The sequence below is a fragment of the Manacus candei genome, unplaced genomic scaffold (genome assembly GCF_025592945.1).
Source record: "Manacus candei isolate 608988 ecotype Guabito, Panama unplaced genomic scaffold, ASM2559294v1 h1tg000026l, whole genome shotgun sequence".
NCBI classification, from domain to species: Eukaryota; Metazoa; Chordata; class Aves; order Passeriformes; family Pipridae; genus Manacus; species Manacus candei.
This window is the reverse complement of record NW_026138074.1, coordinates 6,115,383-6,132,133: the sequence shown is the minus strand read 5'-3', so window position 1 is coordinate 6,132,133 and position 16,751 is coordinate 6,115,383. Positions and strand designations below refer to the sequence as shown.

The 16,751-nt window shown below is 37.6% G+C and overlaps 1 protein-coding gene across 7 annotated transcripts in view; it reads left to right on the top strand.

Moving 5' to 3' along the window:
- RBMS3 (RNA binding motif single stranded interacting protein 3) overlaps positions 1–16,751 on the top strand; it is a 765,077-nt gene that overhangs the window by 431,259 nt on the left and 317,067 nt on the right. For all 7 annotated transcript variants that reach the window (XM_051789016.1, XM_051789015.1, XM_051789013.1 and 4 more), the window contains one exon: positions 11,842–11,900. In XM_051789016.1, coding sequence (XP_051644976.1) covers positions 11,842–11,900 — 59 coding nt within the window. The remainder of the gene's footprint in view (positions 1–11,841; positions 11,901–16,751) is intronic.

Here is a 16,751-nt window from a genome sequence, read left to right as displayed (position 1 = left end):
TGGGAGGAAAGAGTGCAAGAACTGTTGATGAATAAGATGTTTCAGAAATGCATAAATATACGGTCTGATACTGAAAGTGCTTGGTTGATGAAAGCTGGCCATTGGGTGCATTCAGGATTGTCCAGGATATGAATTCATTTGTTCATAGATTTAAATATCTGCAGGCTATAGTTCTATTTCTTGTAGATTGTATCTTTGACTCCATGAAGAATGACTGTGACCTTTTTACATCGATTTTATGCTTTCACTGCATCTGATGGGATGTTCAAAATGCAGTCAACTTGCTGCTATAGGTGATTGTTGTAAATTTTATTTTATTAATTTTAAACCCAGCATAATTGGCAGATTATATTTTGGCTGCTGGACTGTAATTTATCCATATAGGATATACTTGTTCTTTATGTGTGTGATAGCCATAGTAAAGTGAGGGGTGTCAGCACTGGGGTTTTCATTTACCTTTAAATCCACCTCTTTTTATAAAGTGGGGAATAGATCGCAGGGTGGATTTGTTCATTGCTATTATTTTATTTACTTTTTTTTGTTTTTCTCAGGGTTGTTTTCTGGGACACAAACCATGCAACTGTCAAGCAGTGTTTTTACCGTAGCTGAGGATGTTCACTAATATTTGATGAAGATGTAGCCCTTGGTGTTGTCAGCCCTCAAAATCTTATTGCAAGGTTCACAATGTTTGTTTCTTAAACCCTGAGTTCCTTAGGCATGTGATAAGGCGGGGATCTCAGCTTTCAATTGTTATAAAAACGTAGTTTTCTTTCCTTCGTGGCTGTAAAGAGAAGCATGAAAATACAACCCAAGTCTATCACAAAGGCTTGAAATAAATGTGCAAAATAAAGGGGCATCTCAAATTTGTATTTTATTTTTAATACCAAAAGTTAATTTCATAACCTTTTTTGTGCATTAGAGAGCAACCGGAATTGTCACTGCTATGATCCTTGGCCAGTTTCAGGAAGACTTGCGGATTTATCCCAGTGAATCGCTGTTCTCTCTCTCTCTCGAAGTATGCCCAATACTCAGAATGAGATCTCAGTTTTTCCATGAGTATCTTTATATGGTTTGAGCATTGTATCTTATTTAATTAGTTTATTTGAAGGTGCCTGAAGCCAGTAGTATACAAAAGTCTTTTCTTGAGGGTTCCCAAGCAACTGAAGCTAATTTGCTTCCAAATACAGCATTACTGGTCAGATTTCAAAATGTGCTCACTGTGTTTTTCAGTGAGTCTTTTGTTCCTGGGGTAAAATTTTTCAGCAGAAACATAAAATATTTGAATTCTTGTGCCTTCCTCTAGATTTGCCCATGTATATTTCAGAAAGGAAAGGCTACAATGCATGTTTCTCTTAATTGCTCTCCATCTAGGGTTCTGCCTAGCAGGATCAACCAAGTGTCCTTTTAAGGACAGAAGACGCTAAGTATATAGTGTATTTATTTAGTGAATCCCATGGCTTATCTCATCCTTTCGTGGTCCATGTTGGCTGTTTTTGGGTGCAAGCTGAGCCACAGCAGAGCACAGCGATTGCCAGTGTTGGATTTTCTTCTGTAAGACACAACCAAGGTGTCCAGTGAAAGCAGCTGGCAAAAAGCATCAGATTTTGGTTGACTGAAATCTTGCTTGTCTTAGTCTCAAAAGTGCTGACTGATGAGCAGCAGACTACAGGACATGCTAATTATACCATACAACCTGCCCCTTGCAGTTATCTTAAAATGTAACTTCAACACTCAAAGACATGAGGCAATTGCCACGTCAGTGTAAATTAGGGCAGTTCCTTTGACCCAGAAGAAGGGTACCACATTTCTGGAAATGAAGAGTCTGATCCAAAGCACAGTTTTTAACAAGCTCTTCCTCTCCAGAGATATTTACCTGCCTGGTATAGCAAGGCTAATTGTGTTCATCTGTCTTTGGACAATAAAGAATGAAGAATTATTTATATAATAGACAAGGACTCTAAACTAAATGTCTTTTTAAACCTGTAAAAGTGTTTTTGTATAAGGTGAGCCTTCACTTGATGCTGCATTCACTTGCAAGTTTTTAATGCATTTTGAAAACAAAAAAAAATTATCATGATTCATAAATTACGTAACTGTATTGCACGTGAGGCAGCTTCACCTAGTTTGAATTTAGTTGTTAACAAAGCTATCACTCAAAAGAAGATTTTGGAGAATACCTGTCTGGGAATTGTGGTGAGTTACTAGCCAGAACAGATACGGCCTGTTAAAATTAACTAGTGTATAGTTACAGGCCTTGCACTGAGGAAAGCAAAGCACTGGCTGATTGGAAACGTGCACTTTTATATCCTGTGTTCATCTGTTTACTGTGTTGGGGTGGTAGGGAGGACTTCCCACACCAAACAAGCACATTAATTTATGAGCCTACAAATATAATTTAATTTTCAGAAGCGTGGATCATCCTGCTTAAGTTCAACATGCCTGAAAGTGTACATGTGTGTGAGCGTTTTAAAAACATAGTGAACAAATACCTCATCAAATCTGTTTTCAGATACTCTCCTGAACCTGTTTTTATGTTAGAGTTGTACAAATAAATGGACGAAAAAATCTTTGCTTTTATAAATATTCTTGAGGGAGTTAAAATTCATAGAAACTCAAAAGCAGAGCTATTCTGTCCCAATTCTGGGTAAGCAGTGTGAACTTTTGTCCACATAATTATAAAAATCCAAATCCATGCTCTTGTTTTTTCTCCTTGAAAATTCCAGGCAGAAAAAAATGTGCTTCTCTGTGCCACTGTTGTCAAAGTTCAGCCTTTGGAAAATGAATACAACTGTGACATCCCAGTCCTGGAAATAAAAGGATTAAAATAAATGTATTGAAGAAAAAGAATGATTTCTGTGATGTAGTTCTTGAAATATGTATTTTGAAATGTAAAAATCTGTAGTAACAGTTCCTCTGAAAACTACACTGTTTACAAAGACATCCAAAGTACCTGGATTTTTCTAATTTGTAAATAGTGAAATGAGAGCTCCGTGAACTCAAGAAGTCTCACTCACACATTTGGTTCAAATGGCCTCTGTGTGAACCCTATAAAGTGCTTTAGCTTTAAATTATCAGTTTGAGTTCACGGTCTCTGGTGGTTAGCTGGAGTTCTTGTTTTTATCTGTAATTCCTTTTCTTTTTAATTCCTCTTCTTTTTCTTGACTATTATTAGAGAGGAACCATCCGATTGAGGCATGTATATTTTACAATATGTTGCAGTCATTGAATTCTTTTAAGAGTAAATTGTTTTAGTGAAATGTCAGAAAACCTGCACAAACTGAATGCTCAGAGTTCCACTGAATAATGAGGCTATTGTAAAATGATTGAATACTTTAGAGATTAATATCATGGTATGCTGGCATGCTGGTGCTGTATACCAACTGTAGTTTAACAATGAATCTTCCATAAGTAAGCAAGACTGTGAGTGAGAAATCAGATACAAGAAAGCACAGCATGCTAGAACATACAAAGTAAATAAATTCTGCACACAGGAATGATATGTTGGGGGCATTATTTCCACAGTATCTAAGATAATTTAATTGTTGGATAGAGAAAATTCTGCAAGTTTGAAGATGTGCTTAATTTTTTCTTCCAATGCTGATGAACAATGTCTTTATAACAGAGAAAATAAGGTTTGGATTTTTTTAAGTCCACTGCCCTTTGAAAATTAGGGTATGCCTGGCATTATCATTTGTGACAGGCTACAGTAAATCACACCTCATTCTGTGAAGGGTTTCAGATCCCTGAACTGGCTTCCCAGTAATGCATCCTATCATTATACAGAAAATTTAGCATCACTGCTAAGTGTCTGCAAACAAAAGTTGCATTTTATTTTTTTAAGACATCTGAATTCTTGAAAACATGGAATAATTAGTAATTGAAGATTTAATGATGGCCCAGAAGAAGGACTGAAGTGTACTGCATGAAATCATAGTTATTAATCTGAGCATGAATTTTGTTTTCCATACTTAATTTAGCAACTGTAGAATATTTTGCTAATTAATTATTAACACTGGTTATTTGTCATGGCAGAACTGTGAGAGAAAAACATAGCTTTCTATCAAAGCAAAAATATAAATGTCATAATTTAAATTTAAATATGATATACAATAATGTAATCAATTTTTAAATAGCCTTAAATAGCTTCAATATTCAAACACACAGATTTAATATGAATATGATACATAGCACTAATTAAGAATAAACAGCATTTAGAATAAAAACTGCAGCTAATAGCCAAGTGTCTTACTTGCAACAAACTGAGGAAAAACAGTGTAAAATGTCAGGCTTTTATAGAGAGTGCCACACTAGTAAGTGGCATTTTATTCTGTCTTGGGTATCAAGGGTGTGACAAATCTGTAGCCTTACTATAAACACTGTGAATAGGATTTGAGGTTGTACCTACTGAAAGCAATGGAAAAGACTGCCTTTGATTTCTGCAAGTGGTGGATTAAACCACTTAATTTCATTTACATGCTGACAAAAATTTCTTTTTCTGATTTTTGGCAAGGAAAGGAACAAAGCTACAGGAAAAGTTACCTTTGAACTACTAAAGTGATATACTTCTTACAGATCTGAAAGTTCAATAAATGTAGTGTCTGTTTAAATTTCACTTACTTTAACTTCTGTTTTACCTGGTTTAATTTCCCAAATACTCAAAACAATTACAATAAGTCTTCAAACCTGTACACTTTCATATGGCACTATTTTTCTGGAGGTGAAGGTTCATGTAATGTATAAGTGTATAAATACAGATTAGTTTAAATAGGAGTATGACTCTCTCTTTATTGATAAATATCTACATTGTCTTGTAAACACATTTCTAACTTGAACGTGAGACACATCTGACGTTTTAGTGAGGATGAAAGCAAGATGCATTCCTGGGCTTCTTAGATTTTGCAGAAACTGGAAAGGACTGTGGAGGGAATTTTTGTGTTTCTTATATGCCTGTTTATTTACAATATTCTTTTCCTGCGGCTGTTGAAATTTTACAAGATACAAACTTCACTAAAACTGCCAAGTTTTACCTGTTCTTCAATAAAAGAGTACCAAAGGACCTGACACAACTTTCCGGGGCTGTATTAGAACCCTGTGATTTGAGATAAATGGTTCTTGCATCTTCTGAAAAGCAGGATTTCTGAATATGATCTGTAAATGCAATGTAAAGTAAGTAGCATGATCCGTAATCTGAAATAGGAGGAAAGAACCTCAAAGGTTAACATGGAGCTGTTATTCAATAGAATTGTAAGATCTTGGGTTTTATTTGTCTAAAGCAATAACAGTGTTCATAGAAATGTGCATATAGTTATTTTATGGGTTTTGTAGCTTTTTCTCTCTTAGTTCTGAAAAATATATTTTCTGTGGGCATGGAGTGATAGTGAATAATAGGCCCATTTATGAGTGAAATCCCCACACCCTTGGTAGTAAATATCTGTACCAGAAGATATTACTAAATATGCTTATGTTCTTTCAGGGGTTCATGAGCTTACTGGCTCTGAAAGAATCACTTCTTATACATGGTACAATATTCATTACTGTCTGCTTAAAACTAGGCTCGTAACTGTGTTGTTAAGAACAGAAATGCATGGTCTAAGTGTCAAAATTGCTGAGCTGCCCTTACAGAATCCAGTTCTAATGACTCAGGAACCCTTCTGAAAGTCCAGGGCTCTTTTAGATGTACAACCAAAGGATTTAAGAGTTTTTGTGGTGTTTCTGAAACCCTTGGACAAGTTGTTACTCTAAATTGTTCTACTAACTTCACAGAATATCCTGAGTTGGAGGGGACGCACAAGGATCATTAGAGTCCAACTACTGGCCCTGCACAGGACAGCCCTGAGAATCACACCATGTGCTTTAGAGTGTCCAAATGCTTCTTAAACTCTGTCAGGCTTTGTGCTGTGACCATTTCCCTGGGCAGCCTGTTCCAGTGGCCCAACCACGCTCTGGGTTAAGAACCTTTTTCTAATATCCAACCTAAACCTCCCCTGACACAACTTCAGGCCATTCCCTTGGGTTCTGTCACTGGTCACCAGAGAGAAGAGATCAGATCCCTCTGATTTTCCTCATGAGGAAGTTGTAGACTACCATGAGGTCTCCCCTCACTCTCCTCTTCTCCAGGCTGAACAGAGCAAGTGACATCAACCACTCCTCATAGCGCTTCCCCTCTAGACCCTTCACCATCCTCGGGACCCTCCTTTGGATGCTTTACATGTTTTTTGTATTGTGGTGCCCAAAACTGCACACAGGAGTTGAGGTGAGACCAGTGCAGAGCAGAGTGGGACAATTACCTACCTCAGCTGGCTGGCAATGCTTTGCCTGATGTCCCCTAGGACATGGTTGGTCCTCCTGGCTTTCAGGGCACTGCTGACTCATATTCAACTGGCCATCGACCAGGATCCCTAGGTCCCTTTCCATGGCCCTGCTTTCCAGCACCTCATTCCCTAGTCTGTACGTACATTCAGGGTTACCCCATCCCACGTGCAGAATCTGGCACTTGCCCTTGTTAAAACTTCATACAAATTGTGATTGTTCAACCCACTAATTTGTCTGGATAGCTCTGCCTTTGAGGGAGTCAGCAGCTCTTCCCAATTTTGTATCATCTGCAAACTTATATCCCTTCAAGTCCTGCATCCAAGTCATTTATGAAGATGTTGAAGAGCACAGGGCCTAAGATGGAGCCCTGTGGAACCCCACTAGTGACAGGTCTCCAGTCTGATGTTGTCCCATTCACTATTACCCTCTGTGCTCAACCCATGAGCACCCACTGCATAATGTGTTTATCCAGCTGTGTGCTGGAGACTTTGTCGAGAAGGATATTGTGAGAGGCAGTATCAAAAGTATTCTGTTTAGTGAAGGAATGATTTTTGTAAACATCACAGCCAGACTAAAGTAAGTAGAGAAGACAGAGCAGCCAGATGTTAAACTCCTAACGGAAGTACAGTCTTGTCAGTCCTGTGCACCATAGGTTTGCTGCCAGTAGCTCCTTCTGTTTGTTCCCCAAGCCATGCACATAGTCTGTGAAAAGAAGAGGTGCTCTGAATGCCATGTATTTTGTTGTTGTATTTTTGTGTGAATATAAGAGTGTCGTCTGAACTTATTTTTAATTTTTTTTAAATTAAAAATAATATACAGGGAAAGGACAATAAAGTAAGTCAGTCTTTGTTAAGAGATAGCATAGTAATGTCTGGTATTTTGGGGAAAAAATACAAGCATTTAAAATGTCATGCAGTAAATGAAATGCCCAAAAATTATCATGCAAATCAAAAATTTTTTTTGGAGTCATTTCCCTTTTATATTTATTTGAATGTCATAAGTTCATGTGGCAGTGTATTATAGGAAAAGTGACTCTCCAAGAAATTCAGCAGGAATTCCTTCTGTACTTTAGGTCTCCATAATGTGGGCTTTTTTATTTTCTCCCAAAATCCATGATTTGCCTAATAGAGTCTGCTTTAAACAAAATAAACCCAGTTATGCTATTTAGATATTAATTCACAAGAATGAAAGAGCCTCGGAGTTGCTTATCCAAATCCAATTACTGCTGGTCAAATTCATCCTAGTACAAAAGTTCTCAAGATAAAAGCATATAATACCTAAATGCCCAGAAGTGAAGACTTTTCATTTGAGTGGATTGTGCTCTGAGCAATGCTTGAGGCCTTGAGTGAACCTGAATGCTGGGGATATAATTATTAAGCTCTGAACTTGGAAATTACATGATAACTCCACTGGTTTAACTAGGGAAGGAAGAACTCTGTACACCGGTTACTTGAGTTTCAGTTCCAAGTTTTGTATTTATTTGAAGCATACAAGCAGTAATAACTGGAATTGGGAAAAATCCAGTGCAATATTTTGTACATGGCTGTGTACCTGTTGCCTTGTAGGTGAGGATGGCAACGTGTATGCAGCACAAAGTTGGGCGAGTGGCCAGAGACTTAATCCTGTCCTTTCTGACAGACATCTTAAGTTACAGGACTAGCTGTGGACAGCCTGAAGGATGGCTTGAAGGCCAGAATATGAGGTACCTATCCTAGAGGCTTTTGTTTTCCATAACAACATGGAAAAACTGAAGAGTTTGAGTGGCCCCAACTAGCCTGGCCTCTCAGGAAATCCCTTCTTTGGCAGAGCAGCTCCTGATCACAGTTGTCCCTCAGCCAGCTTCCCACCTTGGCCTGTCAGCAGTCTAGTGGGTGGCACCTGGTTCCTCTGCCTTGAGCAGCTAGTCTCTAGCTGAATGTCACTTGCCTCCTAACCCTCTTTGCCCACTTGCCTTCCCTGTAGCCCAGCTCCCCGTAGGCAGAAGGAGAAATGGTTCAAATCCTTCGTTTGCTGTGAGACAGCGAATTCCCATCTGTTTAGGTTGTCTTGGGCACTGGGTAAGCGATACCACATTTTTTGAGTGGTATCAGTCACAGCTGAAGCATTTCCTTCAGGAACTATGTCCATTTTAACAGGAGTTTTCAAATAACTTCCTGGAAATGATGGGGTTTGAGCTTTGTCTGCAGTATAAGTGCTCATCGACCGCCTGCCTGAAAGCTCTTGAAATGATTTATTGATACTGCAACTTTGATGTACATTAAGGGCTCATTCTGCATTGCTTGCATCTTTCCTGAGTCTGCTGAGTAGTCTGAAAATGTGGGGTGCCATGGGATGGGGCTCTCAAAAGTGATTTTTGACATAACTCTGTAGTCTGGACTGAACAGGGAGATTGTTTTCTCTTTGCACAGCACTGTGGGCTATTCCCTTAGTTCTGCCTTCTGTGTGACATGGTGTGAGTTACTGCTGTTTGTAAGTGAAGGGTTTTTAAGTGACTTTTGTATTTTTAATAGTGAGTATCAGATGACTCGAAGAGTTTCACCCTAAACTGATAAATACACCAGAAAGTAAAAATGTTTATGTTTGTAAGAAGGTATTTCCACCCCCAATTTAATCTTGGAATGTAAGAATGTAGGGGCTGGGTCAGATAGGAATTTGTTTCAGCAACTGTGTAGGTATCCTGTTGTTAAAAGAGGGACAACATGTGATGATGTTACTGTGGTATCTTCTCACAGTTCCTGGTAGTATGTGACTTCCAGGGCCACAAATGTGTCTTTGCTTTTAATTTCATGACAGATTTTCCATCCTAGAAGCCATACAATAGCTTTTTATAGTGGTGTGCTCTGTGGGGCATCAATGTGGGCTATGGCAATGAGTTCCACAACTAACTCTCCATTCTGAAACTTTCATTTTTTAAGTCTTATCTGGGCAGTCCTTATGTATTATGAGAATCAATGAGGACAACTAGTCACTATCTCACTGCATGGGTCCTTCTTTCATGAGGTGAATTCCTAGTCTGTGCAGTTGCTCCTAACATGGAAGGTCTTTCAAAATCTGACCACCTGGTTTTACATGAAAATTATTACATAGAAAAGTATTAAGAGCATAATTGGATATAAATGATTGAGTGGTTTTCTAAAAGTACTTAAACAATTCTATTTGTGCTTATTATGCATTTAGATAACACTTCAGGAAGAGTGTCTGAAAATCTTTTGCATAGCAATTTCACTTCAGGTGCTCAATAGACACATTCTTGACGCAACCATCTCACAGATTCACTTTGTCTACTTCCTTGGATAGTGTGATGCAGTAGATTGTCCTTAATGATACAGCCATTATGTTGAAGGGTTGGTAATATGGCATTGAGATGAACTCAATTCTATGTTTATCCTTTTATGAACAGAATTTTTTATTCAAAATCTTTGAAACAGTACTTCCATGAACCATAACTCAGGAGGATGTTAAGTGGTGTTCACACTTTTTCACAACAAGCAGACCATACTTGGTATTTTATTTACGTTAGTCATATCAGTAGTTTGTAGGACACAGGTGTACAGGCTGTTGAATTTTATAGTAGTTTCCATTTAAATATGAGAAAACAAGGGGTAGCTCTTGTGATGTACTTCATCATTATTTCTGTGAGCACTCCCACTGAAGAATATATTTTTTGTACTTCTAAGCTAATCAAATCACAATTAAAACTCACACAAACAGAAAGCCAAACAACTCTGGAGAGGAGACAAAGCTTAATACCACTCTTGACATATGGGAGAAATATGACTACATTTGTAGGAACAAAATACCTTCCCAATTTCATGCAGCACACAAATGAACATTCTTCATCAGAACTGATGTTCTGATTACTGTAGAATAATTACTTGAAATATTTTGTAAAACAGTGTCCATATTAATTCCAATTACTTTCTTGTGGTATCACTCAAGGTTTGCAGCAGTACATTAAATCACCAACATATGGCTAATTGCCTATAACAGTGTTTGTTATTGTGGTGCCTCTTACCACTCTGATGTCTGTTTTTGCAAATGTGAAGGTGTGCACATAACTTTGCATGTGGGAGGTAAATGTCTCCTGAACCAAACAGAATTTTGTGAGTAAAATCTCCACTGTAACTAAGTGTTTGCAGGATCACAGTATGTAGAAAATAACTCTGGGAAATCTGTAATAGAAGCAGTGGAACCACAATGCCTGTCTCTGCTGGCAAGAAATGTTAACTTCTAGCTCTCACGTGACTTGGATGAAACAACATATCAATTCATTAGGAGTGGCTGGACTGAAATGCGGGCTGGGTGTTAGTTTTTGTTGGCGGAAGTTTAGGTAGGGGTTGTGTTTTATTTGAGGTTGGTGTGGGTTAGCCACTGATTTTTGTTGGATTCTTTTTCCATATATCTGTCAGAGACCCATTACTGTACAAGATAGGCATGTTTTTGCATGTTTTTCATATATTTGATATTGAATCTAAATAAATCAAATAAATGAAGATGCACCACACAGTTCAAATTTCCTGCTGGGTAAGTTGGCCCACTGAACAGCCATAAATCACACTGCAAGAGAATTTAGCTTTGCCTTCTTAAGACATGCTTTAAGATCTTAGAGACCAAAATCAACTTCAGGTATTACCATGAAGAATTATAAAATTAAGTGGAACATAAGTGAGTATAGAGGCACCTATTCTGGAAGACACCTGAGGTTAGAAAAGCATGTGATCTCATGGTTAACATTAAATCTGTTATGTATTTGGTTCTAGTGGAGCCAACTATGGCAGAATAAACTCACAACTACCTGCTCATGTACACATCATGATGCAGTGTACAATGGGTTATGCCTGCCTTCAGAGCACAAGATCCTGCTGGTCTACAGAGCCAGCAAAAAAAACGGCGTGGAGGGGGCTGAAGGGGAGGAAGGCTTGTATGACTTTCTTTGGTTCTTAACAGATGGCTGAATTGAGGCTCACTTAGTTTGCACAACTTGTTAATGCCTTTTGGTCGGTTTTCCCTCCTCCTCCTCACTGGTTTCAGACTGAAACAAAATAAAGCAAAGCATGTTTTTCCTCCTAAAAATGAAAGTCAAATGGAAACAAATGTTTTTGTGGGTTCTTAGGAAAAGGAAAAACAGTGAAATGGAAAGTCTCACTTTGCATCAGTCACTAAAACAGAGTAAAGAGAGATGGAGAGACAGTTCCCTTTATCTTAAGCTGAGTGGTTACATGTCACTCACAGGCACAAAATTGACTCAAATCTTTGCTGGTATCGAAGAGTATGCTTAGGCAGGGTGTCCCCATTCTTTCCCACTGGTGCTATTCCCTCTTCATGAGATATTTTAAGTGTTTTCTGGTCCCGTACTAAAACTCAAGGGTCTGTTTTACCCTATGAGTTATAGTTTGGTTCTATGTCTTTTTTTTTTTCCCCCAGAACACTAGATTTCTTCCTAGTATATGTGTTATACGCGTGTACAAATCACTATGTACTTTATTAGAAAATAATAACATGTACTTCTGTTTTTTGTTTTCTCCATAGGTATGGAAAAATTGTATCCACAAAGGCAATTCTTGACAAAAACACAAATCAGTGCAAAGGTACGTACAAGGTGTCCACCCTGCAAGTTCATTATCGGTTTGAATGATTGACTGGTGGCTTGACTGCCAAAGCTTTGGTTCCAACTGTGCAATCAACATAATGCACAGTATATTACAAACATATTTAATAACACCAAAGCTTTGAGTTGTGCTTCCAGTAACATTGCTCATTAATTTTTTTCATTAACAAACAAAATGAAAATCACAAATCAGAACAAGTATTAAATTGCTTCGGCAGAAGAGTAAATTACCTTCTAACCACATAGTACTGTCTGATTTGAATGATATCATCAGTGATGCAAATTGATTTCTTATATAAAGCTGAGAAACTTTTGGGCAAAGATTCCCAAGGAAAACCTGGTCTAATTTTTACATTTTTGTGAAGTCTTGTCTTATGCTAATGGAAGAAGAAAATATTCTTTATGACACAAATAGATCTACAAGTTTCAACACCAAGATATAAAAATAATTCCTCTTTCAGTTTTATGTTCTTAATTTTTCTGTGAATGTATGAAAACATTTTTTGGTGAAATATAAAGTTTAATGTGTGTCCATATAGTTATATTTGCTGAGATAAATATAGGCTAACATGTCTAGTAGTATCTCAGGACTAGAATTTGTTACTGCTTTATGAGTCTGCAGTGTCGTCAAATCTATGGGGGAGAAGATGTGCTTTAAGGTGACTCTGTCACTTTACACTAGTGGTATACAGAATCCTTTTGGAGTAATAAGATCTATTAGAATGAGTTCTTCTGATAAGAAGCACATTCTGGATGGCATTTCCATATGAGTTAGTAAAAAGAAAAGGCATTGCAGTTCAGGAATATCTCATGAGTGCCCAGATAAGTTGTGAAGAGAAACAGCAGAGAAGACATTTCGGGAAATTATGAGATAGGGCAAAATCCTGCCATCTGTGCCAGAGCTGTTTTAGAAGTTCGTAGAAGTGTAGGACTTCATCTACTGCCTGTCGGAAACAGTATTCATTAGCTACTCAGGAGAAAAGTAAGTTGGAAGACTGCAATTCTAGTCTTAGAAAACTCCACCACCCCAGTCAGTCATGGGCCATCATCGTAAGTTGCACTGCTATGCATTTGCTTTTGACTGAATGTGTGTTTCATTTCCTTGGGGCACTGTTCTGCCACAATTCTGATAACATCAGTCTGTATTTCTTTAAATATCACAGCAGGAACAAGACCTGATTGTGTTTGGGTTTTGATGGATTTCTTGCTTTTTTTTTGGATTGCATTATAAAGGAATAGCCTTGTGAGCAGAACTTCCTTTGTTCTCATTGCCAGTGGTAAGCAAGGAAAGGAATGGATCTGTTTGTGAAATACAAAATGTGAAACACAAAGTGAAAAATTATTGTGAAGAATATGAATGGTAGAATTTTAAGAAAGAAAAATGTTTGGATTTGGTGTTCTTCATATTGTAGTTAGCTTTGAGATTATCATAGTAGGAGCCACATAACAGTGAGTCGGAATTTTGTAAAAATTTGCTTTCATGCTGTTGTATTACACTGTAGGGCAGAGATATCTATTTGTATTTTCAAAAATGGATCTTTATGACATAAGTGATGCCATTAAAAGATCATAAACATAATTGGATTTATTAACAGTATGCTTCATGGCATGAAAAGAATAGATGTTTTACTGCTTTAAATGCTGGGTACATTTCCTTTCTCTTTAGTAAGGCTGAAAAAAAAAAAAAGCTTTCCAGGAACCCAAAGTGGAAGCAACCTGAAATAGTTAGGACCTGCCTTGGGGCAAGATCAGCTCTAACCCACTGCTGACGGGTATTTCTGTAACCTTCGCTCAAAGGCCTCCAGGGGTGGAGATTCCTCGAGCTCCTCAGGCAGTCTGTGATAACGCTCCCTCTTCTCACTTTAATGAAGCATTTCCTAATGTCTAACCCAAATCTCTCTTGATGCAATTTAAGTCTATTGCTTCTTTTCTTATCCCCAGTGGACATGCAGAGCAGTTTATTCCTTCTCTTTTTGCAGCAAACATATATTTGAAGACTGCTCTCCATCTGCCTTATCTTTTCTTTAGACTAACCACTAGTCCTTTAACTTTTTCGTTAAAGGCGGTTTATTTAGATTTCTGATTATGTTGCACTTTGCTGGTCTGTCTCTAATTAGCTCGCTTCTTACTTTAAGACCCTGGCACTGGGCATAGGATTTCAGATGCCCTAAATCTTGTAATTTTAAATAGCATGGAGAGGTTATATCATTTGTCTTCTCTGTGATCACGTGACTCTCCTCTTTGTTGATGTATACATATAAATAGCTGTATATTTTAAATATAGATACATCTGTGAGGCACAGGGTGTTGCATGAGAACAATGGTGCTGATTTATGCTAAGAGATTCTCTGCAACCCCCAGTTCTGTTATTCTTTACTCCAGCACTGCTGCGAGCCAGGCATTCCGTATTGTGTGCTCTGCTCTGTGTTGTTGATTATTTCTTCCTAAAGCTAGAACTTTTAATTTGTCTGTACTGAATTTTGTCCTATTTTTTTCTTGGCTATTGCTTAATTTACTAAGATTTGAGAATAATCTTAAGCCTACAGAGTGCTTGCAGCACTTACCCCTTTAGTATCCTCTTCACAGTTAATAAATGGTTTCTCTAATCCACTGGACAAGATAATGTGGAAAAGACTGAAAAATACCAGAAGACTTTTGAGGAAACTCTCTCAGTATATCAGGTAGTGCAACAGTGAGCCATTGAGCACTTCTTAAAATTGGATCTGCTTAGTTGTTTGACACCTACATCACAGCATTTTTCAGCTAGACCTTTTTTCTCCCATCTGCTCAAGTTATGAGAGAGATTTAACTAAAATATATAGTACTGAGCTATCTATAACACTCGTTATATACTTTTAGACAAAATTATGATATGACATTATTTACTCTTGCTCAGTCTATGCTGCATTGTACTAATCATATGTTACCTTTGAGGGTCTGTGAATGGATTTATATGACTAATTGCTCTAAGATTTTTCAGAATTTGAAAGCATCTCTAACACACTGGAGTCTACATCCATTCCTTAAAAAAAAATCCCACCAAAAAAACCCCAACAACCAAAAAGCAACTAAGAAAAAACCCATGCTATTTGTTTGCTCCTTTCCAGTTTTCTGGGTCTCATTCCCTTTCTGCCAAGTATGAGACTATCTTTTTAAGTGAATACATCATCCTGTGATATGTATCCAGTGAAGTAGGGTGGATTAAATTCAAGGAGATGATAGAAGTTATCACGTGGTTAGTGACTTATGAATTTATTTCAGTGTCATTTGTGTGTTGACCAAGGTGTAAAACAAAGCTGAAAGTAGAAAATATTTAATTTAGCAAAGAAATTATTTCAAACCCCCCATGTAACACCAGATCTGTTAAAATAAGTTGCTGCTTAGCAAGAAGTATTAGGTTACCTCTTGGAAAAACGAGGAGACCACTCTGCACTGGACTTTAAGTTATTCTCCAGTATTTTTAAAAAGATACCCTTCACATTCCTATCATACTAAGGAACAGTGTTATCTGAGGATTTTTCTCTGGTATGAATTAAGCAGTCAGATCTAAAGTAATCATATATGCTGCAAGGGAGTTCACTAGGGAAACCTTTTGACGTAACCTCTCATTTTCAGATTGCTCTTTGTTGGTGGCATAAATGCTAAGTGAGACAGAGAAGAAGTAACAATCACCCTGTAATAGAACAATATATAAAACAAAATAAGCACATTCACGACAACATGGCCAGAAATCTATGAACAAAGCAGAGAACAAATACATATGGAGAATAATGAAAAACAGACACATGATTCATTCAGATGTTCAAACACAAAACCCCCTAATGAACAAGTTGGAGAGTTTTTGGCTGCTTTTGCTTCTTCCCTTTCCCTCCCCTTTCTCCTTCTTCCCTTGCACATTTCCCTTCTGGGCCTACTGTATTTGCTAATTTAAAAAGTAGGGGAAATGAAATAAAAGAAACCATTCAAGAGAAGCGTTAATCTGAAACGTGTAGACTCTTCTCTTTCCAGCCCTCACCCCCCACCCTCTCCAGACTGGCTTGCTTTTGATAGACCTACGTGCTTAGAGCTGAAGGAATGAGTAATGGTTGTTTCACAGTACAGTTTCCATACCTCATAGCAATGGAATACAGAACAGTTAATCTGCCAAATACACAAGCCCATTTCTTAGAGTATGAATTACTGTCATCTGCGTCTGCCCTTGCAGACACTGTAATTGCATGCATGCAGATTTGCTTCCTGGTTTAATCAGGAGCTCGTATGATTTGCTCGTATTTTGCTAGGACTTTGGAAGATGAGCACAGGGAATGGCAAAAAATCTGAAATCCCACCTGTGGGAATTTTTTTTTAATAAATAAAACCTATGAATCACAGTAATGTGTAGGATACAAACACTTCAATTGCATATTCTTCATTTTATGTGTATTTTTTTAAACCATGGGTGACTTGATTTGTTGAATAGCAGTGTTTGTCTTAGGAGAGAAATATGCCTACCATGATGAGGGGAACTATAGAGGCTCTGTTTATAATTTTAATATTTCATTATGACATTTTTCTTGTTGAGAAATGCGAGCAATGATCTATTAATTTTTAAAATACGAAAACTGGGAATGCAGATATACAGTCATTAGGAACGGGGGGGGGGGGTTACGATAAAAAAAAATGCCATGAGGTCATCTGTGTTAAACCACCATATATCACATACAGTTTTATTTCTCCAGTTGCCTTGCTGTTTTTAGACCAGGACTTAAAATTTACCGTGACCTATTTTATAAATTGAAAGTTTATTTGTGTAACAAAAGTGGAATAACTGGAGGCTTACTATAAGTGTTGG